The following is a 25,999-nucleotide window of genomic DNA, read 5'->3' on the forward strand; positions in this document are numbered from 1 at the left end:
TCATATTCTGGAGCATATATCGGCCATTTGTGCCAGGTTCGTACATTGTATGGGCATGGCAGCGAAAGGGTTAATGCAGGATAAAAATACATTGCAGATTAAATCAAGTCTAAAAATGAATACCAGGAAAACAATGTTTTTGCCCACGGTTTTGTTTTCCACCAGGCTTCGCTACAGTGCACCAGGCCACCTTGCTGCTTATTTTTCATTTCATAGTACTCTGGGAATACCACTTCCTGAGGCATGTAAATATGCAGCCCAGCTGTTTAATATCACTAAATTTGTGGTTCAAGCAATGAACATTAAACAGTACAAATCATGTGACTAGAGCTTGGCATTCTATCTAGAAGCCCTTTGAGTAGTTGTGTATATATATAATATATAGGTAATCATAGTGGGATTTCCAATTAGACCTTTTGCACTGTTACTGTCTAAAGTTGCTTTAGCCCTCTTTCATATTGACTGCAGCTTTGAAAACGTGTAACTTAATCACACGATTTTAAAACTGCGTGTCAGTGTAACTAATAGACAGATGTCTATGCAAGTCACACCCAAAATTGCCAAAAGTAGTGCAGGAACTATTTTTTCAAATCGATGAGGCACCGCAAAGTCGGCGTCGAACCGAACAGTGCAATTGCCGACAATAGGGTGTGACTTGTCGTGCAATTTGACCTGTCAAATCGCATGACAGTCGCTCCAATGTGAACAGGGGTTTAAATGTGTCTGTGTTTTTCCCATATGGGGCAAATCAAGGAATTCACTTTTTTGCACACCTCCCCAATTTCATATACTTACCTTTAGCGTGGTACCCCACATGTTGCTATATACCTGGAGGTACTTAGAATTACTTTTGATTTTACAGAGTGGTGGGGTGCAAAGGATAGGCATTGGCAGTATACACTGCTGGGGATGGAACCACTAAAGCAAACTCTGAATGTGCAGAGCAAAGATTTGCTTTAAACTGACCTTACATGTTACAATCTTGAATGTGCAATCTCTTTTAGACCTACCAACAACTACGTATTTGGAGAGGCATAAGGGGTTGCATACAAATTGACATGATTGTTTAGTTGGGCACAATATCAAAAGGATATAATGCCATCACATTGTGATGTGTATGACCAGCTTCAGTTGCTATTTTTTTATAGCACAGTGGTAATACACACACTTTGCATTTAAGTAGATTGCAATTGTAGTGAGAATCAGGCTGTATATGATCAGTATGAAGGAGAGGCTGGAGGAGAAATAGAACTGAATTCCCATGCTTTGAAGCAGATTTTTGTTTCACTTGTCTCAGTAGAAACAGTGTAACATGCTTTGTTCTAGCTGTCAGAAAAAGACATATATCGGCTATATTCTTAAACCTAGCTATTGTCCTTGAATAAAAGCTGTCCACGAGCTTCTTGTAAGTTCCTTTGAACAGTTTGTATACCGCTTTGACACCCCTTTTGTTCATGCAGCGTTTCACAGTTTTGGAGTATTTGATGCTCTGCCAAGCCTTGGCCAGCATAAATAACGTATAAATGAAAAACATAAAGGGCTGATGTATAAAAAGGGCTTAGAGGACTTTTTCTTGTTGCCTATAACTTCCAAACCGTTCAGGTTACAAAATGAATCGAGGTTTGTGATTGGTTGCTTTTGGCAGCAAGAAATGTTCCTTAACACACTTTTTATACATCAGCCCCTTTTGAAGTGCACAGCAGACTGTCCTTTTACATCTCATCAAGCTAAAAAGGAAACAAGAGTGCATGGATTCCTATTTATACCAAATAGTAAATCTGTATTACCCAATGCAGCCTTTGAGATTATTGCTGTTGTTTTCCTTCTCTGTGTTATAATATGAAAGTTTACATATTCTCGATTATGACAACACCACAAATTGATCTTGCAGGGACAATACATCGAGACGTATTTAGTGGTGTTTACTGTTAACATCATGACGTTGACATCCACTGTTTGGTGAGAGGATGGGACCCACCTGGTGTTTTGAAGGCTGACCTCTGATGCAGCCAGAGGGTCTAGCAAAACCAGTCAGGTGTTTATGACTTAGTCTCCCTCTATCTACCAGTCTGGATGTACGAGTATGAAATTTTGGATTACAATGACCATCAAATATTTTTTCTGTAGAATGTGCTTTACTTGCCAAGATGCGTTCATCAGAACTCTTTGAATTGGATAATAGGCCACCCACTGGAAATGTAGGACTGAACTTGCCTTATATGCTATTATTAGGCTTTTTTCAAAAGTGGAGAGGGACAAACATTTTTAAACTTGAATTGGCTTGTTGCCATTAGTTACAACTGCACACATTGTTTTTAATCACTATTATTTTCATTGGATGATTATTTCAAGGTCAAGGGTCACTCGTTTTCAGGTGTTTGTTGCAGACGCGGCTGCCACGCTCATTTTATTTGGCACCTATAGTAGATGTATTTTATTCCACCAAACATATCTTGGCAGGAATTCCTTCAACTATGGCCATGCTCCCTGTTTATGGCATTGGGCTTTTAGTTTCACTTTGACCCCAGAATTCTTTGGCTGTGGATGTTATGAATTGGGAGGCACTTGAACAGTGGTATTGATCCTGAAACGGATTCTGTGCTACTTTGGTGAGATTCCAGCACAATTCTGGCCCCATAGAATATGTAAACTGCATCTAAGTTGCATCACATAATCGTACTGAAATTGGGATCAAAATCTGATTGCAGCAGAGTTAACCTAGCCTTAAAGTGTTACTAAACCCAGGACCCAACATTCACTATATCTGGTCTCCCACAGTACACAGAACATGGAAATGTAATTATTTTAGTAAATATAAACTGCTAAATACCTTTTCTCATCAGCAGTATATAGCAGTCTTGTGGCCTTTATCAGTGTCTAGTTAAAGTTTGTAGGAGGAGTTTTCATTCTACTCTGACTGTCCTATGAGGCTGCAGGACCCCTGACCCTCTGTCTGGACAGTGCCGATTGGCCCTGTGCTGATCACATGCACCCTTCCAAGAAGAAAAAAGAACTCTTTAGCAATACACTGTAAACTAAGCATGTGCGGAGTGACTCCAAAAGCTCTGTCTTATCAGGAGATGGATTGGGAACAGTGGAAGAAGGGGAGGATCAGAGAAGACAGGATCAAACAGCCTTTTCACACAATGCAGAGGATTAACCCCTTAGGTTCCAGAGTGAGTATAGCAAGCATGCTTTACTGCATATACAGACTGATTTTACTGTTGTGGGTTTAGTAACACTTTAAGCATTATTGGTGGGCAACATATGTATTTATACGTACCTGTGTCTGTGATACAAATGATTCATCATTATGATGAAATTGATCATTTTTTTTAAGTGGATGATTCAGTACTGTATATCACAGGAATATTTCTATATATGGACTTTAGATATTAAACTGATTATAAAGCCTAAACATTTTTACCTTATTGCATTCCCTGTAAAAGCCCTCACTCGATCCAGTGCTGTGCCCGTCTGTGAAGGTTCTCCCTGCTCTAACAGATTTTGCTGAATGAGTGGGAGCCATTGGCTCCCCCTGCTGTTAGTCAAATTGTGTGACAGGGGGCTGGGGCCAAGTTGTACTATGTAAATCTATGGATGCAGGCAGTGTGGCTCGAAGTTGAGCCTGCACATGCACCCCCCATAGGAATCCACTTTAGCATTAAACAGTCAACTCCATGGATGGCCTCATGATTTTTAGCACTTTTAAGTAGATATTACATCTAGAATCCAGAAAATATTGTGACACTACAGTATATGGTTTAATAATAATTACACCAGTAAGAGAGAGTGAGGTATTGTATGGGGTTAACTTCCATGGCTGATAATTATGTTTTTTTAGGTGGTGTACATTGTGTACAAAGAACAGTTGCAAAGATCGATTATTCAAGGAAAGTATTTTTTTTTTTTTTCAGATGTATTTTTCATGATTTTCAGGTTTAGTTGAGGAGAAATGTAGGGGCACGGTATTGTGCATACTCCCTATAGATCCAATTACACCAGTGTTGAGGTATGCTGTAGCAGTGCTAAGTAAATTGCTTGTCATAAAAAGTGCGTATTGTGTACTGATCCCCTTGTTATGTTTTAAAAAGAAAAACCTGGGGAAAATATCTACCTCCCTCATTTTTCCTTTAGTTGCTTTAAAGTAAACTTGTCACAAGAAAACCATGGGGCAATCATCGCTGAAAATGCTAGTTTTCTGGCTTTTATGCCAACTACTGGTCCCTACTTTCCCAGTCTCTGACATAAAACAAGCACACAGATAAGAAAAGTCGGAGAGACATCAGAAATCCTTATCTGTCTCTTTGTTACAGGTAAGTGGCTCTGAGAACTGAAATTCAGTAATGGTAGACCCCAAGCATTTCTCATGACACAGTTCCTTTAAGATGTGCTTTTCCCTCTTTAAATTGAAATAAAGAATGTACTTGAGTGGAATTATATGAAAATTAGGCATTGCTGCTAGTTGAAGCAAGCTCAAACGATTTGATTGTTTCAGTATTTTAATACCTGAAATCTGGTATGTAAAAATGGCAGAAGAGAATGCACTGGGGTTTCTTTGTCTTTTCCTCTGTCTGCACTACATTTTACCACTTATTATGTAAGGTAAATTGCCAGAAATAACGCTTCGGCCTTAGTGTTTAGCCACAGTTATTGACATATATGCTTAGCTGTTGGAGGCAAGAAATCATATATGGGAGCTTTTGGAAGGCTGCACAGTTTCCTGCCTAGCAACTAGGATTCATTGTGTTGTAAGATCGAGATCAAACAGGGCAGGAAAGAATAAAATGCTCAGAGATCAACTCAGCACTGCTGAATGGACAGGCTATAGGTGCCAGACCCTGGAATTCATTCGTATGAACGGGCTACTTTATTTTTCTTATACACTAAATTGATATGTATGAAAATATCACAAAGTGGATGTATCTTAATTTTTTAACCTGTCTTTTCCCTATTGACCTCTTTGAATGAGTTATAATTGTCATCTTTGGCCTGTACTTTCATTTCTTCATACATTTTAGGGGGCAAAATAATTGGGTGCAAAGTCTACCAGTATCTCTTTCATGACATTCTGGTGTAGCTTTGAGGCCCACTTCTAGAAAGCAGAGCAGTTTCTGTGTCTTATTGAGAAAGGAAATAATTTACTAAAGGCAAATAGGCTGTTCACTTTGCAAGGCAATCTGCTCCAGAGCTTAACAATTTTTTTTTAATGTTCCTTGCATGTGATTATATTCTTTGCACAGTGAAACTTTAAAAGGTTCACTAAGCTCTAGGGAAAATTCCCTTGTTGAGTGCAACATCCTATTTGTCTTTAGTAAGCCAACCCCATATTGTTCAGCTGTGCAGTGCTTCTGAAACAAATAACTTCACAGCGCTAAGCCTAGGGTAATATATGGTATGTTAAATTGTTTCCACATCTTAAAGGAGTTGTAAAGGCAGAAGTTTTTTTATGTTAATTCATTCTATGCATTAAGATAAAAGGCCTTCTTTGTGCAGCAGCCATCCAAGCACCCCCTAATACTTACTTGAGCTCCATCTCTGTCCAGCGATGTCACGAGTCCCTCGGCTGTCTGAGTCTCCCCCTCCTGATTGGCTGAGACACTGCGGCAGCGCCATTGGCTCCTGCAGCTGTAAATCAAAGTCAGTTAGCCAATCAGGAGAGAGAGGGGTAAGGACGAATGGCAGCTCTATGTCTGAATGGAGACACATGTCTGCAGGTCGGCTCGGGTGCCCTTATAGCAAGCTGCTTGTTGTGGGGGCACTGGACAGGAGGGAGAGGCCAGGAGCAGTTAAGAGGAACCCAAGAATTTGAGGATCCAGACTGCTCTGTGCAAATACACTGCTCAGAGCAGGTAAGTATAACATGTTTATTATTATCTATTTTTTAAAAACGAGACTTTACAATCACTTTAAACTTTATTACTCTGGGAATTTGGCAGCTATATTTAGCTGGATTCAAATAAGGACACTAGTACCTTTTTTAGCACCTCTGCTTAATTTGAGGAGCTCCTTATATACAGTATCTCACAAAAGTGAATACACCCCTCACATTTTTGTAAATACTTTATTATAGCTTTTGGTGTGACAACTTGAAGAAATAACACTTTTCTTTGGTCGACCATGACGAGGCCTGTTCTGAGTGGAACCTGTGCTGTTAAACCGCTGTATGGTCTTGGTCACTGTGCTGCAGCTCAGTTTCAGGGTGTTGGCGATCTTCTTATAGCCTAGGCCATCTTTATGTAGAGCAACAATTCTATTTTTTAGATCCTCAAAGAGTTCTTTGCCATGAGGTGTCATTTTGAGCTTCCAGTGACCAGTATGAGAGCGTGATAGCAATAACACCACATTTAACACACCTGCTCCCCATTCACACCTGAGACCTTGTAACACTAACGAGTCACATGACACCGGGGAGGGAAAATGGCTAATTGGGCCCAATTTGGACATTTTTACATAGGGGTGTATTCACTTTTGTTGCCATCGGTATAGACATTAATGGCTGTGTGTTGAGTTATTTTGAAGGGACAGCAAATTTACACTGTTAAACAAGCTGTACACTCACTTTCAGGTAGAAAAAATATGCATTTATTATTTTTTTTGTTAGGAAGTCGTTAAAGCATTGCACTCATGGTCAGCATCATAATCATAATTCCTGCAGACTGTCTGCGTAGCTGTTTGCCCATACCCCCTATGCAGACAGACAGTTACTGACAGACTCCATGAACTACTAGAGCTCTCAATAGCGCCCTGGTAGTTCATTGAGATTTACAAGGCGACAGCCACAATAGATGCCGGTACTTGTAGTTTTCACATTCACAGAACACTGTGAATGAATGATGCGGCCGGGCATTTTTTTAGATTATGACAGCAAGTGGGGTTAGAAATCCTCTGCTGTCAAAACGGGATTGGGGTGGGGTGAGGGCCTGTGCATCTGTAACATGTTACACCCTGAATATGGGTGTAACGTGTTACAAAAGGTGAACTTATCCTTTAAGTATGCATGTTTCTTTATTTAAAAACACATTATCGGTTTCATCCGATCCAAGACTGTTGTTATGTAGGTCAATAGGGAGGATTAATGAAAGAGAAAGAATTGCTAAATTTGAAATGTTAGGATGGCTACTTGAAGGGAAAGTACAGAAATATAAAATAATAAACATAAATACTTACATGTCTGCTGTAGAATCGATCCAATGCCGCAAGCTGCCCCCTACCGGCTCTAAGCCTGAGAACTGTGCGATCACATGACCACAGATTGCTTAGTTCTTGGGTCTGCTCTGAGCACAGAGCGGTGACTGTCAGTTACCGCTCTGTGCTCTGCCCCTCCAGCACTCACTGAAGCAGGAGAGGGGCGGGAGCAGCTGACTCGGGCTCTCAGTGGTGTGCTGAAAGGCAGAGCCAGCTGCCTGTAAGGCATCTAGGTGGATCCCAAAATAATTGTCGGGATCTCCCCAGAGTCTGGTATCGCTCTGTGACTGTAGCCCGCTGTTGGCTGATTCAGGAGAGCAGAACTAAGTGCACTCCTGTGACCCACATGAGAAGTGTGGCCAAAATCGCTTGCACACAAACCAAGGCATGCACACAGTTGGACAAGGGTCCATTGAGTATTGGCAAGGTGGTTATGGGAGGGTGGTACTGCAGAGAAGGGTCTAACCCAGGTGGGGTCTGCTTTGATGTAAACCTGCCATGCCCATCAAAGTGCATAAAGTAATATTATTAGTAAAGGGTAGGCCTTGTGGTGCCTTCAGGTGTGTGTACTTGTTATTTATAACAGGTGCTTTGTTTCTGTGAAGGGTCCAAGATGTACACAGGCCCGTAACTTGTCTCTAAGTCAAAATTAGGTATGTACTGCTGACTCTAAGCTTACCACTTGTCATTTAACTGACTGAGAACCTCTCACTGTGCTTCTGGCACTGAACTGCTGAATGACTGGGTTTGCTGATGTAGAAGGGCAGAACTTCATCTGGAGAAATCAAGGCTCTGTGTCAGTGTTGCCAACCTTCCGCAGCATTTTTTACTGACAAAACATGTCAAACTTGCTGGCGGAGAACGTTTATTACTGACAACATAAAAAAATTACAGAACTACTATTAAAAACAAAGACAACTGGTATTTAAACAGTATAAACACAATACGGAAACACTGACAATACCCCTAACAAGTAATATGCCCTGTTTACACTTAAAAGTCAACATAACATGACAAATTATCAGCCCTGATATTTTTAGACAATTGTAAAAAAAAATCACAGATTTTTACAAACTCTCAGTAAATTTACTGGCATTTGGCAACCCTGCTCTGTGTAAAGTATGGGATTAGCAACACAGGTTTCTTCCCAGGCACAAACAAGCTAATATGAAGACAAGCACAGCTGCTGCCAGCACTTTACTAGTACTGTTGGTTTATTACATTTGATGAAAATGAAAGGTGTACTTTAAAGAAATCAAAATTGTTATCTGGAATATGTAAAACACTCTTCCAAGTTCAATTTGATTATTTTGTCCTGCTCAGCTTCTTTATTGCCATGGCATACTTCAGACATGTAAATAGTCTGCTTGTATACATAAAAATACAGCATATTTTCAGGATAGACGTTATCCAGAATAAAATGGTAAAAAAAGGGCACTATAACCTGTTACACTTAAGGTTTCAGTAAAAGGTGCTCTACTATGAACAGTGTCTGTTCTTTCTGAATCTCCTGTCCTGCTCTTATTTGTCAAGATGTCACTTGTTACTTTACAGTAGACTGCAAATTCCTCCAAGTCTGGCTGAAGCCATAAAGTGCAAGACCAGAGGTCAAGAGCTTTTATCAATCTCACCAAAGGCCAGACTGGGAATTTACAGCTTATGTATGTTTACCTTTTTTATGTGTATCTAGCCATATTTCCTCACCCTGGGCTTCACGCATCTGTCAGGGGCTACAGATACTTGTATGCACCTTTTGTGTAACCTCTAATTACTATTCCTAATACAGAATAATGACAGCACTGCCTGGAGTCTCACATCTGTAGCATGGGATGTGTTTAAACTGACAATTCACTGTGTTTCTTACCAAGATGATTTACTTTTTTATTGGTGTGTGGCTTGTAGATCCTGGAAGTAAAGAGTCCGATTAAACAGAACAAGTCAGAAAAACAAGTAAAAAATGGAGACTGCGATAAGGTAAATATATTTTTGACGTTTGTGTCTGCAGTTTTATTGGAGATAATTCCTACAAAGTTTCATAGTGCTTTTTGGGGGTCCATGTACCTACAGTCATGGCCAAAAATATTGGCACCTTTGCATTTCTGTCAAATAGTGCACCACTTCACCCAGAAAAAAGTGGAGAAACAAAAATCCAAATGTGACACATTCCACACAAAACTCCAAAAATGGATTGGACAAAATATTGGCACCTTCTCAAAATAAAAAAAAATAATTGTATTCCAAGCTTGTGATGCTCCTGTAATTTGTAATTCACCTCACCTGTATAAATTAACAGGTGCTGACAATATAGAAATCACACCAGGAACCAGGTAAAATGGTGAAAAATTGACTCAACCTTACTGTTGTGTGTCTCTGTGTACCACGCGGAACATGGAGAACAGAAAGCGCAGCAAAGAATTGAGGATTAGAGAACAAAAATTGTGGAAAAACATTGACAATGTCCAGGTAACAAGTCCATCTCCAGAGATCTTAATGTTCCTGTGTCCACTGTGCAAAACATTGTCAAGAAGTTTACAGCCCATGGCACTGTTGCTAATCTCCCTGGACGTGGAAGAAAGAGAAAAATTGATCAAAGAGTTTGCCAAAACGTACCTGAGGAAGCCAAAATCTTTTTGGGAGAATTTGCTGTGGACAGACGAAACAAAATTTCAGCATTTTGGTAAAACCCATCATTCTACTGTTTTCAGAAAAATAAATGAGGCCTTTGAAGAAAAGAATACAGTCCCTACAGTAAAACATGGTGCAGGTTCACTGATGTTTTGGTTTTGCTTAATTCCTTTAGGCACTGGATGTCCTGACCATGTGCATAGCATTATGAAATCTGAAGACTACCAAAGAATTCTGGGGTTCCATGTAGGACCCAGTGTCAGAAAGTTTGGTCTCCGTCAGAGGTCATGGGTCTTACAGCAGGGCAATAACCCAAAGCACACGTCAAAAAGCACCCAGAAATGATTTAAGACAAAGCTCTGAAGAGTACTGAACTGACCAGCAATGAGTCCAGATCTAAATCCCATAGAGCACCTGTGGAGAGATCTCAAAACAGCATTTGGGAAAAGGAATCCTTCAAATCTGAGAGACCTGAAAGAAGAGTGGTCCAAAAGTCCAGTATAGAGGTGTAAGATACTCATTCATGGTTAAAGGAAGCGATTGAGTTCATTTTTTTTCCAAGGGGTATGCTACCGAATATTAAATTGAGGGTGGCAAAAAATTTCCAGTCTATTTTTGGAGTGTTGCGTGGAATGTGTCAGATTTGGCTTTTTGTTTCACCACTTTTTTGTGTATTATCAGTACAAACAAAAGAAATAAACACGAGAATGCTTAAACATTTGTAATTGCAACAATTTTCTGAGCAAAGTGGTACATTATCTGACAGAAATGCAGGGGTGCCAATATTTTTGTCCATGACTGGTATATGTTGTGTTTATTGAAGGGTGTGCTGCTCAGCTCTTCTAAGTGCATGCGAGGGGCACGGAAGAAAGAAGGAACAAAGGCAACTTTGTGGGTACATTCATAAAATCACAGTACTTGGGTGTAGGTTTTAATTGAGTGGCTGTCTTCCAAATTGATCATACTGTTTTTGTAAGATTGTGGTAGGCATAGGTATTAGACTGTAAGCTCTTTTGGTGCTATTACTTTTATTGTCCATGTCTATACATCCAGGGGTCTGGTCCATTCTGTCCATGTGCCAGAGCGTGACCTTTTAGCTATCATTGCGTATGCATCCCTTGCAATGGCCATGCACACAGGCCTAGGAGAGTATTTAAAGTTTACCTTATGGTGTCTGGTGATGTGACTTGCCAGCTACTTTGTAAATGAAACTGCAACTTTCTTCTGAGACTGTCTCTCCTGTCCATATTGCTTTCTCTGCTTGTTGCCAATTACTCTTGCCTGCCCCTTGCCTTGACCTCTGCCTGGACAATGACTAACCCAGCCTGCCGCTTACCTTGACACCAACCAACCCAGCCTGCCACTTAGTTAGACCCCTGACAGGCCTCCGGCTCAGCCAGCCTTCAACCTACCTCCTCCTCTGTTTGGAGATTGATTACCCCATCCAGACAGCGGGCTTTGACCTATACCTGAACTTCGATTATTCTTGTTTGCTGCATGCCCATGACATCATTTGCAGTATCCCCGTTCATGCTGGTGGGTTGCACACAGGAAGAGGTGCACGCTGTGTTGTGCCGCAAGTGTATATCCAATGTGCCATATGCCGCGAGTGTACGTCCAATGCTTGCATAGCAAAAAACACCGAGATGACACCAAATATTGCGTCAGCTATCAAGAGTATATGGGAGGAAGACAAACAGGAACGAAGTGTCAGCTGTGGTAAAGTATCCAAGCCATGCACGGTACCCATAAGCACTAGACATTACATGGTATTGGCTTCATTGTTACATAGTAGGTGAGGTTGAAAAAAAGACACAAGTCCATCAAGTCCAACCTGTGATGTGTGTAATAATATGTCAGTATTACATTGTATAATCCTGTATGTTGTGGTCGTTCGGGTGCTTAGCTAATAGTTTTTTTAAACTATCGATGCTCCCCGCTGATACCACAGCCTGTGGAAGGGAGTTACATATCCTTGCTGCTCTTACAGTAAAGAACCCTCTACTCAGTTTTGGGTTAAATCTCTTTTCTTCTAATTTTAATGAGTGGCCACGTGTCTTGTTAAACTCCCTTCCACGAAAAAGAGAATAAGTTCAGTGCTCGCAACCTTTCCTCATAACTCATATCCTGCAGACCCTTTATTAGCTTTGTTGCCCTTCTTTGTACTTGCCCCATTTCCAGTAGTTCCTTCCTGAGAACTGGTGCCCAGAACTGGACAGCATACTCTAGGTGCGGCCAGACCAGAGTCTTGTAGAGCGGGAGAATTATTGTTTTATCTCTGGAGTTGATCCTCTTTTTAATGTATGCCAATATTCTGTTTGCTTTTTTAGCAGCAGCTTGGCATTGCATGCCATTGCTGAGCCTATCATCTACTAGGACCCCCAGGTCCTTTTCCATCCTAGATTCCCCCAGAGGTCCCCCCCCCAAGTGTATAGATTGCATTCATATTTTTACCACCCAATGCATTATTTTACATTTTTCTACATTAAACCTCATTTGACATGTAGTTGCCCACCCCATTAATTTGTTCAGATCTTTTTGCAAGGTTTCCACATCCTGTGGAGAAGTTATTGCCCTACTTAGCTTAGTATCGTCTGCAAATACAGAGATTGAACTGTTTAGCCCATCCTCCAGGTCGTTTATGAACAAATTAAATAGAATTGGTCCCAGCACAGAGCCCTGGGGGACCCCACTACCCACCCCTGACCATTCCGAGTACTCCCCATTCATCATCACCCTCTGAACTCTCCCTTGTAGCCAGTTTTCAATCCATGTACTCACCCTATGGTCCATGCCAACTGACCTTATTTTTTACAGTAACGTTTATGGGGAACTGTGTCAAATGCTTTTGCAAAATCCAGATACACCACGTCTACGGGCCTTCCTTTATCTAGATGGCAGCTCACCTCCTCATAGAAGGTTAATAGATTTGGCAAGAGCGATTCTTCATGAATCCATGCTGAATACTGCTAAAGATACCGTTCTCATTACTAAAATCTTGTATATAGTCCCTTATCATCCTCTCCAAGAGCTTGCATGCTATTGATGTTAGGCTAACTGGTCTGCAATTCCCAGGGATGTATTTTGGGCCCTTTTTAAATATTGGTGCTACATTGGCTTTTTTTCCAATCAGCTAGTATCATTCCAGTTAGTAGACTGTCAGTAAAAATTAGGAACAATGGTCTGCAAATTCCTTGACTGAGTTCCCTAAGTACCCTTGGGTGCTAGCCATCTGGTCCCGGTGATTTATTAATGTTAAGTTTCCCAAGTCTAATTTTAATTCTGTTCTCTGTCAACCATGGAGATGCTTCCTGTGATGTGTCATGAGGATCAACACTGCAGTTTTGGTTACTGAAGCTCTCCGTTTCCCTCGTGAAGACTGAGGACAAGAATAAATTCAATACCTTTGCCATCTCCCCATCCTTTGTAACCAGATGTCCTTCCTCATTCTTTATGGGGCCAATAATAATTTACATACTTAAAGAATTTCTTTGGATTTTTTTTTTGCTTTCCTCTGCTATCTGTTTTTCATGTTCTAGCTTAGCCGTCCTAATTGCACCCTTACATTTCTTGTTGCATTCTTTATAAAGTCTAAATGCTGATGATGATCACTCAACCCTGTATTTTTTGAAGGCCTTCTCCTTTGATTTTTTTTTTCAATAAATGTTTATTAAAATTTATCAGATATACATAATATCACAGTTATTGGGTATACATTGAAACCGAAGCTGTTAATACGATCAATAAGTCATACAATCGATAAATAAAGCAGAAATGAAAGAACAAGTTCAAAATACGGCCAACTGAGCCTCTTACTAGGTCACTTCTGTATTAGTGATGTAGGTGAAGTTCCGACCCAGTAAAGTATTCTTATGATAAAGCGGGAATATCCTAATTAACAAGTGTATAAACTAAGGATCATTAAGGTATCTCCGTGTGAGGGAGAAGGGGTTGGTGTGGGAGTAGGGGTCCAATTGGGGTAATGTTATGTACCGATCAAAGCCACCCTTAAACCCATTCACCCCTAAAGGGTTCTAACTGTGAATGGGTGGGGGCCATGTGTAGTAATGTGTGTGGTTTTAAATCTGTTTGGTACCCATATGATTGAGAGGCAGCTCCATAATAATGTTGTTTAGGAGGGGGGGAGTAAGGAGACCAGAAACCGTTAGGGTGTGTGCTCCTGCCAGAACAGTGAAGGAGTTATGTTGGTATCAGGTTGAGAGGGTGTGGAGATCGCCTATGTGTGATCGGTGAGGATCAATTGGGTAAGAGGAAGGTTATGGACAGAGGGAGGGCACGATCAGCCAGACACTATGACGTTTCTGTGACAGATCAGTATCGATCATGGCTGAGAGGTTGGGTCACCGGGCGGAATGATCTGCGTCGAGGAAACTCTGAAGTGCAACCAGCAAGCCCATGTCGTATTAAATTTTGTCGGATTGTCTTTTGCTTGGTAAATTAGTTTTTCCATCTCGGCCGTTCTATCGACTCTTTTGAACCATTCAGCCACTGTGGGTGGTGTGGAACTCCTCCAGTGAACCGGGACACAGAGGTTGGCTGCATTGATAAGGTGTAGGGTAAGGGATTTTTTGTAGGAGGAGAGGGGCATGGAGGTGTGATGGAGCATGTATTGGGCCGGACTGAAGTTCTGGGGCGTAAGAGGTAATTTGGGTGATAAGGCGGTGAATTTCCGTCCAGTACGGTATGATAAGAGGACATTCCCACCAGATATGAATGAGGGTGCCAAGCGCCACATTGCAACGCCAGCATGTCGGGGGGACCGAGGGGTGCATTTTGTGGATCTTGTCAGGTGTCCTATACCAGTTGGTGAGTATTTTGTATCTGTTTTCCTGGGTGGATACATTAATGGAGCCCTTATGAATATGGTTGTGTATACGTTCCCATTCAGTGGAGGTTAAGTCTATAGACAGTTCTGATTCCCAACGACGGATAAGCTTATCATCTTTAATTTTGCAAGTTGAAAATAAGAATGCGTAAACAGTAGAGATCACATGACGTTGGGGTTCTGAACTTTCACATAGTAATTCAAAGGGTGTACGCTCTCGGTACCATAGTGAGATGGATTTGGCGTCAACAAAAAAGTGTCTTAATTGTAGGTACTTGTAAAAGGGGATGTTGTATTCAGTGAGTTTGGCTGCCATGGCTTGGTGAGGGAGGAGTTCGCCATTTTGGAAGAAGTGGTGTGCCCTGATGGGGGCTGTGCATGATTCCCTGTGTAGATCTCTTAAGGCAAGGCCTGGCAGGAAGTCAGGATTACGGACCAAAGGAGTCATAGGGCCTGGGTGCGGTGTGTAATCAATTGAGTGCTTTGCCGGCTAATTTAAGGTGGAACAATGTGGCTCCAATAAAGGGATGTGTCACCAAATCTCTAGGAATGGAGTTGTGATTGATCCAGGGTAGATATGACAGCGGGGTTTTAGCGAAAGAATCCTCAAGTGTAATCCAGGCTTTATTGGAACAATGCAGATGCCAATCTACAATCCTAGTTAAATGACATGCCCAGTGGTATTTTTGAATGTCGGGGAGGCCAAGGATCCCTAATAGCTTGGGGAGTACTAGCCTGTCCCAGCTTAGTCGGGGGGTCTTGGACGCCCAGATAAAAGTCCTGCACATACGATTGTATGATGTAAAAAAGGAGGTGGGTAGCTTTATGGGGATTGCCTGAAAAAGATAAAGAAGTCTGGGCAGTACATTCATTTTTAATATGGCTGTCCTACCCAACCAGGAGAAGGAACGGACATGCCATTTATTTAAATCAGCTTGTATGTTTTGAAGCACGGGTTGGAAGTTTCTTGTGTAGAGATCCTGTAGTTTAGTAGGTATTTTGATGCCCAGGTATGTAATGTCCTGTGATTCCCATGTAAAGGGGAAGTTCTGTTTGCATTGGGTGACCAGTGTGGCTGGTAGGGAGATGTTCAGTTCTTTCGATTTTGTAAAGTTAATTTGAAGGTTTGACAAGGTTTTGAATAATGAGAAATCTTTAAGAAGATTGGGGATAGTGACTATATGGTCAGTGAGGAAGAGTAAAACGTCATCCGCATAGGCTGCTAATTTATAGTGGTTATCACCAATGTTAATGCCTTTGATGTCCGGGTTGTCTCTTAATCTGCGGAGCATTGGTTCCATAGTAAGGATGAATATGAGCGGGGATAGGGGGCATCCCTGACAGGTTCCGTTTGAGACAGAGAAGGCGTTCGACAGGCGGCCATTGATCCTAAGTTTAGCTGTAGGTGCAGAGTATAGCGCCAGGATCATTTGGAGTAGATGCGATGGGAAACCCATTACTCTTAAAGTCGCTTCCATATAGTCCCAGGCCACCCTGTCGAACGCCTTCTCCGCGTCCAAAGACAGGAAAAAACCTTGTGTGGATCTTTTGGAGAGCCAGTGATGGATATTTAGAGCCTTGATAGTATTGTCCCTGGCCTCCCTGCCAGGGACAAAACCTACTTGATCAAGGGAGATTAATTTGGGTAGCAGAGGGAGAATGCGGTTTGCCAACACTTTGGCGTAGAGCTTTAGGTCTACGTTCAGGAGTGAAATCGGGCGGTAGTTAGAGACCAATGAGGGGTCTTTGCCTTGTTTGGGAATGAGAGTGACGTGTGCTTCAAGGATGTCCCTCATTGTATTAGAGGTTGGTGATAGATTATTGAAGGCTTTGGTGAGGTGGGGAATGAGGGTGTCTGGGAAGGACTTATAATAGCTAACTGTCAGGCCATCTGGGCCAGGGCTTTTGCCCGGTTTCATTTGTTTTAATGCAGTTAAAATTTCTTCTCCTGAGAGTGGGAGATCAAGGTCCGAAGATTCATCTGAAGAGAGGGGGGAGGGACAGTATTGTGCAAGGAAGTCTGTAATGGCTGTCATTCGGTCCGAGGTGGCTGCAGGGGGGAGCGTGGTGGGGAGGTTGTATAGTTTGGAGAAGTACTGAACAAAATGGTCAGAGATATCATCCGTAGTAACAAGGGCGTCGCCAGTCGGTGTTGTAATTTTGTGAATGGTATGGGCCGCTTTCTTAACTTGAAGCGCTCTGGCTAAAAGTTTACCTGACTTGTTGCCGAATTCGTAGAATAATTTTTGGGTCATGGCATAGTTACGTTTTAGTGTGTGGTTAAGTTCCTCTAGAAGTTCTTCTCTGGTCTGAGTTCCGTTAATGTGGAAGCTACTAGCGACGCTTTGTGTGCTTGTTCAAGTGTTAGTATGCGGTCGGTCAGCTCATTAATTCATGCTTTTCTAAGTTTGTTTCGTTGGGCCGCAAGGGAGATAAATTTCCCCCTTATGACGCATTTGTGTGCTGCCCAAACGGAGATAGGAGAGGTGTCTTCTGTTGTATTTTCTGCAAAGTAGTGGGTGAGGCTCGTGGTAATTTGTTGTATATGGTCCAGGTCGGTCAGTAGAGAATTATCAAGTCGCCATATGTTGGACCTACCCTGGGTTGTCGGGAGGGTTAGAGTTATAAATATGGGGTTGTGATCAGAAAGAACCATGGGTTCAATCGTGGCTTTTGAAAGGTGTGTGAGATCATTTTGGGATAAGAAAAAGTGGTCTATTCTGGAGTATTTGTTATGAGGTGCAGAAAAGAAGGTGAAGTCCTTAGTGTTGGGGTGCAATGTGCGCCAGGCATCGTGAAGTAACAGGTTGCTGAGTTGCAATTTAATAGCTCGTAGGGCTCTGTAGGTTAGGGAGGAAGCACCGTTGGATGTGTCAAGGGAGGTATTCAGAGCGACATTGAAGTCGCCCCCTACTATCAGAGTACCAGATTGGAAGCTGAGAAGTTGTTGGAAGGTGTCTCTAAAAAGAAGCCACTTGTTGCGAGTTAGGGGCGTAAATGTTAGCTATTGTGACAGGCCTGTGGTGCAGAATGCCTTTAATGAATAGGAATCTCCCTTGGGAGTCTGTTTGGTCTTCTGTCACCTGCAGGGGGCATTGTTTAGAAATTAAGATTGAGACTCCTTTGGATTTAGCCTCGGTGTTAGAAGCGTGGTACACCAGTGGGAATTGGTGATTATACAGTTTAGGGATGCTATCCATCCTGAAGTGCGTTTCCTGTATAAGTGCTACATGTATTTTTGATCATTGTAGGAAATAGAACAGTTTAGACCTTTTCTCTGGGATGTTAAGGCCTTGTATATTGATTGAGCAGAGTTTGAGTGTCTGTAGGTGCTTATGTAGGTCAGGCGGTGAGGCCCGGGGGTCTGTGTCATCCGCCATAAGTACGAGTGAAGGGAGAGGGATGACCTAGGCGATCAGGAGATCAGGATGTGGGTCTGTTCAGTGTATGGCAGGCTTAAGTGTAATGTTGAGGTAACTGGGGTGAAACCGATGAGGTTTGGGGGTGACTTGCTCCCGTACCTCTAAACTGTACAGTATCGATAAGGTACAGTGCGGGCACGATGTGTGTACCCTGAGGGGTGTAACAGCACCGTGACTCACAACTGTGTGGGGGTTGGCAATCACCAAGCAGTGAAGGAGGACTATAGGTAAAGGAAAGAATGGTATAGTCCGCCACCACAGGGTCTTCAGGTGATAAAGGGAGGAGGTTTTGGAGAACATATTTTCGGGGGGATATATAATAGGGCGAGCGGATACTCTCAAAGAAAGGTGAGTGCTGGGTGGTGGGATTTGGGTGAGTAAATGCATCATTACACAAATGGCATACAAGAACCATCATATAGAAATATTGGGAGTTCTGATACCACCACCCAGCCCCCATACCAGAAGGCACCCAAAACGTCATTAAATACTATTGCGGCTAAATGCGGGATTTGTAAAGGTGGGTGCCCTCTCATGGGTTAAGTGTCGGCCTCAGAACGTGTGAGGTAATTAAACAGAGGACATTTATAGGGCCTATAAACAGCACAAAAATCTCAAAAGAGGGATAGAACACTGTAACTGGAGTAACATGTAAATAAACAAGTAAATCAGTCAGCAAGCTGACCATGCAATCAGTGACAGATCTCCAACTAGAAAGTCTGAGTAATACTAAACTTGTAGACTAGAAGAGTTCCCATAGAGAGAGTGTGGAATATACCTCATACCTCGCCGTGCAACCTAACATGCCAGCAAGTGTGATTGGGTAAAGTTACAGTTACAGTTACAGTTACAGGCCAGTAGATGGCGGTAGTGCATTCTGCATAAGCCTGCAGGTAGGTGCCACAACAGTTCCCAGCAGTGAGTGTCTGTACAGGACATGTAGATGGAGGGGGAAGCCCCTGTAGGCTCCTCAGTCAGTACACGAGTCGTTGCCGCCAGCGATGAAGTGGAAGAGGAGACTGTGTGAGACGCGGCTTTGGAAGTCAGCCTTGAGTGTGATGATCTGTGTGAGGCGTTGTCCAGGTAACAGTCGCAGTGTTCGTCGGACATTCTTGAGGCTTTTCCTTGGTGTCAGGGAGATTGTGGGTGGAAGTGACACTGTACAGAACTGCTGCCAGGTCAGGGGCGGTTACAAACCGCAGGGTGTTGTGGGTCATGTAGTTTTAGAACACTCCACTAGACATATGGGTGGTGTTCATTCCATAGGCAAGTGCTGCTGCTTTCTATCTAGACTTGTCTATGACAGGGACACAGTCCGAACCCAGTACAAGATGCAAAACTTCTGTTGTGCCGAATATCTCTTGAAGAAAGTCAGTCACATAAACATTGAATTAAAGGTTAACAGTGTGAAAGAACTGATTAAAGCTGAACAGTGCAAACTGAGATTGCATGGTAGCGTGTATCTGAGGCCGGCTAGCGGTTTCGGTGAGCTCTCCTGAGCCTCAGCGAGTTTGTAGGGCTGCCCTCCTGGTAGTGAATGTGGGTACCGGTAAGGTGTCTGGGGGCGGATGGGGACCTTCTCCTACGGTACCTGGTATCTTGCGCCTCCATGGGTTCTTCCTGAGGTGATTCTTTGCTTGTCACTGTGCGACGAAACTCCACATACCAGTTAGGGACATCTACCAGGGGTATGCCCAGGGTTCCGCAGAAGTGTGGGAGATCCTCTGGTACTCTCAGGAGAGCCGTGCGACCCTGGGAGGAGGCAGAAAGGCAAAGCGGGAATTTCCATTTATATTGAATACCTTTCGTGCAAAGGGCGTCCAGCAGAGGCTTCAGATCACGTCAGTGCTGTAAGGTGATTCCTGAGAGGTCTTGATAGATTTGGATTGGTCTCCCATCATGGAGAATTTGAGGTCTGCTTCTTGCTTGTCTGATAATTTCTTCCTTCAGTTTGAAGTCTATTATACAGCAAATGATGTCCCTCGGGGGATCCGTCTCCCTTCCCTTGGGACGTAAGGCCCGGGGGATCCTTTCCATATCAATGGGTGTATGAGGTGGTCTATTAAGCAGACCATTGAAGATTCCAGTCACAGTGGGGGCTATTTGTTCTCCCTCGATGGCCTCTGGCAGTCCTCTGACTCTGAGATCATAGCGCCGACCTCTGTTGTCGAGGTCTTCCAGATGGCGTTGCATATCTCTCATTTGTAACGTGTGGGAGTCAATGCGATTCTCAGCTTTGCGGATAGTCACATTGCGTTCAGTCACACTTTCAACTGTGAGAACTCTGTCACTGAGCGCACGGATATTGAGCCTGAGCTCTAAAATGGCGGCAGATAAAGCGTCTTTGATATCCTCTGCGATGGTCCGCAGGTCCTGCATGTTTAAGTGCGGCTGTAGTAAGAGTTCAATGACATTTCTATCCCTGTGAGGGTTTGGAGATCCTGCATGTGGCGGTTCTGTCAGGGCCGCTTCAGAAGCCTGAGAGTGTGAGTGTCTGTGGCGGGAAGGCCCCGTATTCCCTCTGCCGGTATAAAGCATTTTAGGAATATTATAACCCCCGTCCCCTAATTGTTTGCGGCGGGAGTGGGAGGCAGAAGAGTTCCGCGATGCAGTCCCCATGATTTGGAGGTATTTAGAGGCAATTTTACCTCAGATTCCAGTCAGCTTTTCCCTGTGGTGGCAGGAGCTCAGGGATTAAGCTTCCATCTTCCTGCTAGGTCAGGCCACGCCCCCTTCTACTTTGATTTTATATGCATTTTTACATTGGAGTAAGCCATCCAGGACTTTTGTTCGCTCTTTTAAATTTATTACCCAATGGAATGCACCGGCTAATGCCCTTATTTACTATGCTCTTAAAGCAAACCCATCTCTCCTCTTTGTTTTTTGTTCCTAAGATTTTATCTCAATTTATGCCTTCTAGCAAGGTTCGTAGTTTAGGGAAGTTGGCTCTTTTGAAATTCAGTGTCTTTGTATTCCCCTTATGTTTCCTATTTGTGTGATTTATACTGAAGCTAATTGACCAGTGATCGCTGTTTCCTAAATTGCCTGTATTTCCACATCCGTGATCAGGTCTGCATTGTTGGTGATCAGTATATCCAGTAACGCTTTATTTCTAGTTGGTGCATCTACCATCTGAACCATGAAATTGTCCTGCAAGACATTTAGGAACTGGCGAGCCTTAGACGAATGTGTGGTTCCCTCCGCCCAGTCTACGTCTGGATAATTAAAATCCCCCATTATAACACTTCTCATCCTTGCTGCTAATCCAACTTGTGACATTCGTCCTTCCGTCATTTACCCTTCACCCATCCTCATCTGCATAGTCTCTGACTGTTAGTCTTAAGCTAACCAATTCATTGCTTCCATTGCTCTCATCGATGTGGCGGATGTCACTCCAATTCTTAATCACTTGCTGACCGCTGCATGTACATATGCGTCGACAGAATGGCACGGACAGGCGAATGGGCGTACAGGTACGTCCCTTTAAATTTGCCACCATGTGGTCGTGCGCACGCTACCCTGCCACGAGCTCTGTGAGTGTGATCGCGGGTCCCACGGCCTCGATGTCCGCGGGGATACCCGCGATCAACTCACGGAGAGGAAGAACGGGGAAATGCTGATGTAAACAAACATTTCCCCGTTCTGCCTAGTGACAGGACACTGATTACAGGTTGTGAACAAGCAAGCTAACGCTTGTGAAACGTCTACCATTGCCTGTATCTGTCTGACCCTTTTTTGACAATAAAGATGACATTGAGATAATTTGGAGTTCCAGTGTGCGACCAATTCCTTGTCTTGTTCGTCTTCCACGGTGGTGAGCCGAGGTCTGCACCTGTGATCCATCCTGCACCTGAGTTTGCCTGGAGCGGTGTGCTTCTCTCTGTTGTTTACTGATTACAGGTGCCTGTAATCCGGAGCGTTGATCATTGTCATGTCACACATAGCCCATCCCCCCACAGTTAGAACACATCCCTAGGACACACTTAACCCCTGCAGTGCCCCCTCCTGGTTAACCCCTTCACTGCCAGTCACATTTACACAGTAATCAATGCATTTTTAATCGCACTGATCGCTGTATAAATGTGAATGGTCCCAAAATAGCGCCAAAAGTGTCCGATCTGTCCGCCATAATGTCGCAGTCATTACCAGTAAAAAAAAATTATTAATAAAAATGCCATAAAACTATCCCCTATTTTGTAGACGCTATAACTTTTGCGCAAACCAATCAATAAACGCTTATTGCGTTGTTTTTTTACAATAATACGTATCGGCCTAAACTGAGAATTTTTTTTATATATATATATTTTGGGGATATTTATTATAGCAAAAAGTAAAAAATATTGCTTTTTTTTTAAATTTTCGCTTTTTTTTTTTTTTTTTATAGCGCAAAAAATAAAAAAACGTAGAGGTGATCAAATACCACCAAAAGAAAGTTCCATTTGTGGGGAAAAAAGGACGTCAATTTTGTTTGGGAGCCACGTCGCACGATCACGCAATTGTCGGTTAAAGCGACGCAGTGCCGAATCGCAAAAAGTGCTCTGGTCTTTGGCCAGCCAAATGGTCCGGGGCTTAAGTGGTTAATGTACATTAATTTGCACTGATCATGATGAACTAACAAATGTACAAAGTGGCTTTGCAAAATATACGGACCTGTATTTATACTTATGGTCAGAGGAAGCTGCTTCATTGATTGGAATCTGCCACTGGACTTTATGGGAAATAATTATCCATCAGTATTTGGATGTCCTAGTGAATTTAGTGACATTCATCATGTCTTCCATCACTGTCCTTAGTGGCATACCCCAGTGAGGATTTCCCTGCAGCCACCATTCTGTTGTATGGTTCAAGATATATCCTTCCACACATTGCATGTTATGCACTTCCCACTCCACGTGAATGTCTTGATACTCTTCTTCTAAAACTGGGAAAGAGAGGTATCACCATCCTTCCAACGTTCTCGGGGCTATGCACAGACCAGATGCCAGATGATTATACATTTTTGTTATAAAATGGTCCACTCATGCGATAATTATCGCCTGACATACGGTTTGTACATTAGTACCAGACGTCCGGACGTTCCTTGGTTTTAATGGGTTAGCACGGTTATGTTCTATGTATGTCCCTGTCTGTTGTCTTTGACAAAGCACTTAACGAGGTATAGTCACAATATAGGTGATACTGTGAAGCTGCACACCAAGCAGAGTGTAGCACATTGTTTTTTTGTTTTTTTTACTGCTTGTCAATAAAATTGACTTTTTTCCAGATACTACTTCAGTACTACTCTTTGTTACCCATAGTAACCACTATGCTTTCCCAATGACTGTCATTGGGATAACCCCCCCTTTTTTTGTTTACAGTTTATGGTTACCGCGACAACACCTTACATGGTGAGTGGTAGAGAAGTATTATATTAATCAAGTGGACTTTTGTTATACCAGTTGTTTTTTGCCTTGGTTGATGCCTCATCCACTGCCTGAACTGACACAGTAGTGCCGCTACCCTGTTTGTTGATTATAGTCAATACTGCTCTTGTTATACCTCTGTGGTCCTGACCTGGTGACATCTTGTAGCAAAGTAGCCTAGGGGTCACTAACTCATCTCTTGCGGGGTGGTCTGGTGAAGACGGAGGTGCCACTTAAGCTCTGCATCTTGCATGAGCCTGCCTCACCTACTAGGGGGTAAAGTCATAACTATTAAATAAAAAATGTTATGACTGAGTGCCCCTTTTAATACTGCTGTCCTATTCATTGACCTACATGTTCCTTATGGTTGGTCTTAATGACTGACATCCTAAGGAAAGTCACTTGTTTGCATACAGAGCTCAAAGTATCCTAAGGCTTGGTTCACACTGCTGCGATGCGAGAACTCATGTGAATCCAGAACGGGTTCCTGCATGGCATGTCATCTGCAGGCAGTTCACACTGCCCCATGTGAACCACCGCAGGTGTGAATAGAAAGTTAAAGACACCCCCAGATTGGTTCGCATATCACAGTGCGAACTGGCAATTCGGACAGGAATTGGATTGCATGGGTGTGAACACCCATGCGATCCGATTCTGGTGCAGACCAAAAAAAGGCTCCTGCACAACTTTGGTCTGAATGCGATGGAAATTCAGCCATACAATCTGTATGGCTAAATTCGCATTACACAGACATCATATGAGAATCCCATGCAATGTCGGAGAGCGCACATGATACAAAAGAAGGGCCGAGGGCTTTCATACTGGAGTGGTGCGCTGGCAGGACGCTAAAAAAAAAGTCCTGCTAGCAGCATCTTTGGAGCGGTGTGTATACCGCTCCTGCTCATTGAAATCAATGGTCACACTCACCGCCCCAGTGTGAAAGGGGCCTAAAAGCAAGCTTTGCACTATAAATCAGGGCCTGTTTATTCATCACCCATTCAAAAATGCTGAACCAAGATGAAAAAAAAACTACTTCTGCACTGCAGGGGATCATGTTGCCATCTTTCTAATGACAAGTGTAAAAACATTGTAAAAATGCAGCACTGCTATCTAAAAAAAAATAAAATAAAAATAAAACTTTCAGCAATATAATACTCTGTGAATCACTACACCCTACCAAGTGAAATATATCACACAGTTTGTGAATAAATAAAAAATCCACAAGTAATCTGGAAAAGTCACTCATGCTCAATAAAAAAACACAAAAATCCTCTGAACCTGGTAGTTCTCTTTTCCACTGTGAATGTAACAACATGCCAACTTCCCCACATGCACTCCCACTTTTTTGGTCAGACACTCACCCTATATATATGACCTATGTTAATATACATCAAATAGGTCATGCTGTACAAGTTTAAGAGGAATGGCCCATATCAGCAGATAACACATGGAGAACCCATCACTTTTGGTCCTGACCCAGAGAGTAACAGAGGCCACACATGCTGTAAAATTCTTACATTTATTAAAAACACTCCTAAAAATACACTTACAGAATAAGTGTTCCAGCCATGCTGCTCGTGCTCCAAAAGCGCATACAGTCCTTCCTGTTCCACCTAGGACTTCTGCACGATTCTAAAACCGATTTCCAGTGTGTGGTTAAGCCAGCCATAGGTTCCTGTTGACCTGGCCGCGAATCAAACCATGTATGGGCAGGCTGAATGTATCCAAGTTGGTCAATCGATCAACTTTGGTACAACCAGCCTGATGGATTTTACATGCTATTATCACTAATGGTTGTTATAGTCGCTAACAATACTGTGCAATCACTGTGCTCTCCCGGCGGATACTGCTTCCCCTGCCAGGAGAACACCATGGCTTGGTGGGAGGGATTCCCCTCTCAACACTGTCAGTGTCATCTATGGCCAGCCTTACTCTACAGAATCCATCTGAGAAGATCCCAGGAAATGCTGAGTCTTCGAAATCTCCCAAGATGATGCTCCTGGAATGTGCTAAAATGTCATCTACCAAAACTTGGAGTACTTGGCATTCCCTGGGATTTCGCAATAAGGACTTGAAACATCACCCTTACTTAGGTAAGATAAGTAAATTTACTGACTTTTTATTTCCCCAAGAGGTTTGTGTTTTTTAACTTTTTACAGCATTTGGCATGGAAATGGAGACCTAAGCACTTACATGTTTGCATGCCCAACTTTCTTTTTTTTTTTTTCCTATGGTTGCTTTCATTTCCAACTCTTAAATTGCTCACTTCCCTGGTTCCTCTTTTTGGGTGCCTCTATTCCCTTACAAGGTCCCCTGGAGCCACCTTATTTTGGGTGTTCCCAGCACACTCCCTGCTGACCCTGCAGAGGAGTCTCCCCACAGTGCCTTTGTTCTCAGAAAGAAATGGCCCTAGGTTGACAAGCCACTCTCCTACTCCATCCTCCTCTCACCTCCAAGCTAATTGATTGAAAGCAGCTTGACTGCATTCAAGTGATGAGAATAGTGCATGCTGACAA

General features: G+C 42.8%; 1 protein-coding gene across 7 annotated transcripts in view; it reads left to right on the forward strand.

The window, feature by feature from the left end:
- Positions 1-25,999, forward strand: part of MLLT3 (MLLT3 super elongation complex subunit) — a 401,860-nt gene that overhangs the window by 353,856 nt on the left and 22,005 nt on the right. For all 7 annotated transcript variants that reach the window (XM_073636372.1, XM_073636333.1, XM_073636353.1 and 4 more), the window contains one exon: positions 9,091-9,162. In XM_073636372.1, the coding sequence (XP_073492473.1) occupies positions 9,091-9,162 (72 nt within the window). The remainder of the gene's footprint in view (positions 1-9,090; positions 9,163-25,999) is intronic.

The sequence above is a fragment of the Aquarana catesbeiana genome, linkage group LG01 (assembly GCF_042186555.1).
Source record: "Aquarana catesbeiana isolate 2022-GZ linkage group LG01, ASM4218655v1, whole genome shotgun sequence".
NCBI classification, from domain to species: domain Eukaryota; kingdom Metazoa; phylum Chordata; class Amphibia; order Anura; family Ranidae; genus Aquarana; species Aquarana catesbeiana.